We start from the raw sequence: 917 nt of genomic DNA, 5'->3' as shown, positions 1-917 counted from the left end.
ACCCTAACATAGCATTGTACAGCACCAGCTCACCTGACCCAGGTGTGTCCCATAACGATCGCAGACCGTCACGGCCATCGTCAGAGGTCTTCTGCAGGCTTTGTTTCCACATCTCAATAAACATCGCACAAAACACTAGCCGCACATAGTTGAGATGCTTGCCGCGGAAATGATCCATCTGTGTGTGTATAGACATGCATGTGTTGCACGTGTTTAGAATGGATGTAATAGGTATATATATATGTATGTATGTATCTATATTTATGTTTGTATGTATGTATGTATGTATGTGTCTATGTATGTATATATGTAATGTTTGTATCCATCGATGAAGATATGTATGTACGTATGTACGTACGTATACATAGCAAGATGCTAGCGTGGCTATACATATACCTATGTATGTGTATATATATGTATCTATGTTACAATTGCATGAGATTGATGTGGGTATTTGTATGTATATATTGCAAGCTGTTAGCGTGGATACATATATACACGTCTATATATATTACGTGCTGGGCATCAAGCAAAATTCTGGAGTACGCACAGGCGTATACCATAATAACCATTCTATACACTGTTATATCCATTCTACACACCATCATATCCATTCTGCACACTGTTATATCCATTGTATACTCGCCAAATCCTTGCTTCTGCATCTGTATCTCACCCCACTCACCCGTTCCAAGAACAGATATGCCACATCTTGGGTGCCGTTGCGTGCAAGTGTCGTCTTCATATCGTCTGCCAACTCCTCGTGAAAGCCAGCAAAGTCCTGACAGTGGTTCACTATCTCTCGCAGTTTGTTCGTCTCCAGCGACGCAGGTACGCACGTGCTTGACTGGCCGTGGTGTGAATGGGATGGACAATGCGGAAGGGAGTGTTATCATACGCTTGTATGTGAATGTTCA

At 42.1% G+C, this 917-nt stretch overlaps 1 protein-coding gene across 1 annotated transcript; it reads right to left on the bottom strand.

The window, feature by feature from the left end:
- On the bottom strand, positions 1-847 carry SARC_17399 (hypothetical protein; the record flags this gene model as incomplete). The annotated part of the gene is made up of 2 exons (XM_014288505.1): positions 1-178; positions 686-847. Coding segments are annotated over 2 exons (340 nt in total), but the record flags the coding sequence as incomplete, so codon positions are not given.
- Between the last annotated feature and the right edge of the window lie 70 nt (positions 848-917).

The sequence above is a fragment of the Sphaeroforma arctica genome (assembly GCF_001186125.1).
Source record: "Sphaeroforma arctica JP610 unplaced genomic scaffold supercont1.10626, whole genome shotgun sequence".
In the NCBI taxonomy this organism is placed as follows: Eukaryota; class Ichthyosporea; order Ichthyophonida; genus Sphaeroforma; species Sphaeroforma arctica.
Note: the sequence above shows the minus strand (reverse complement) of the source record. Positions and strands in the feature narration are given on the sequence as shown.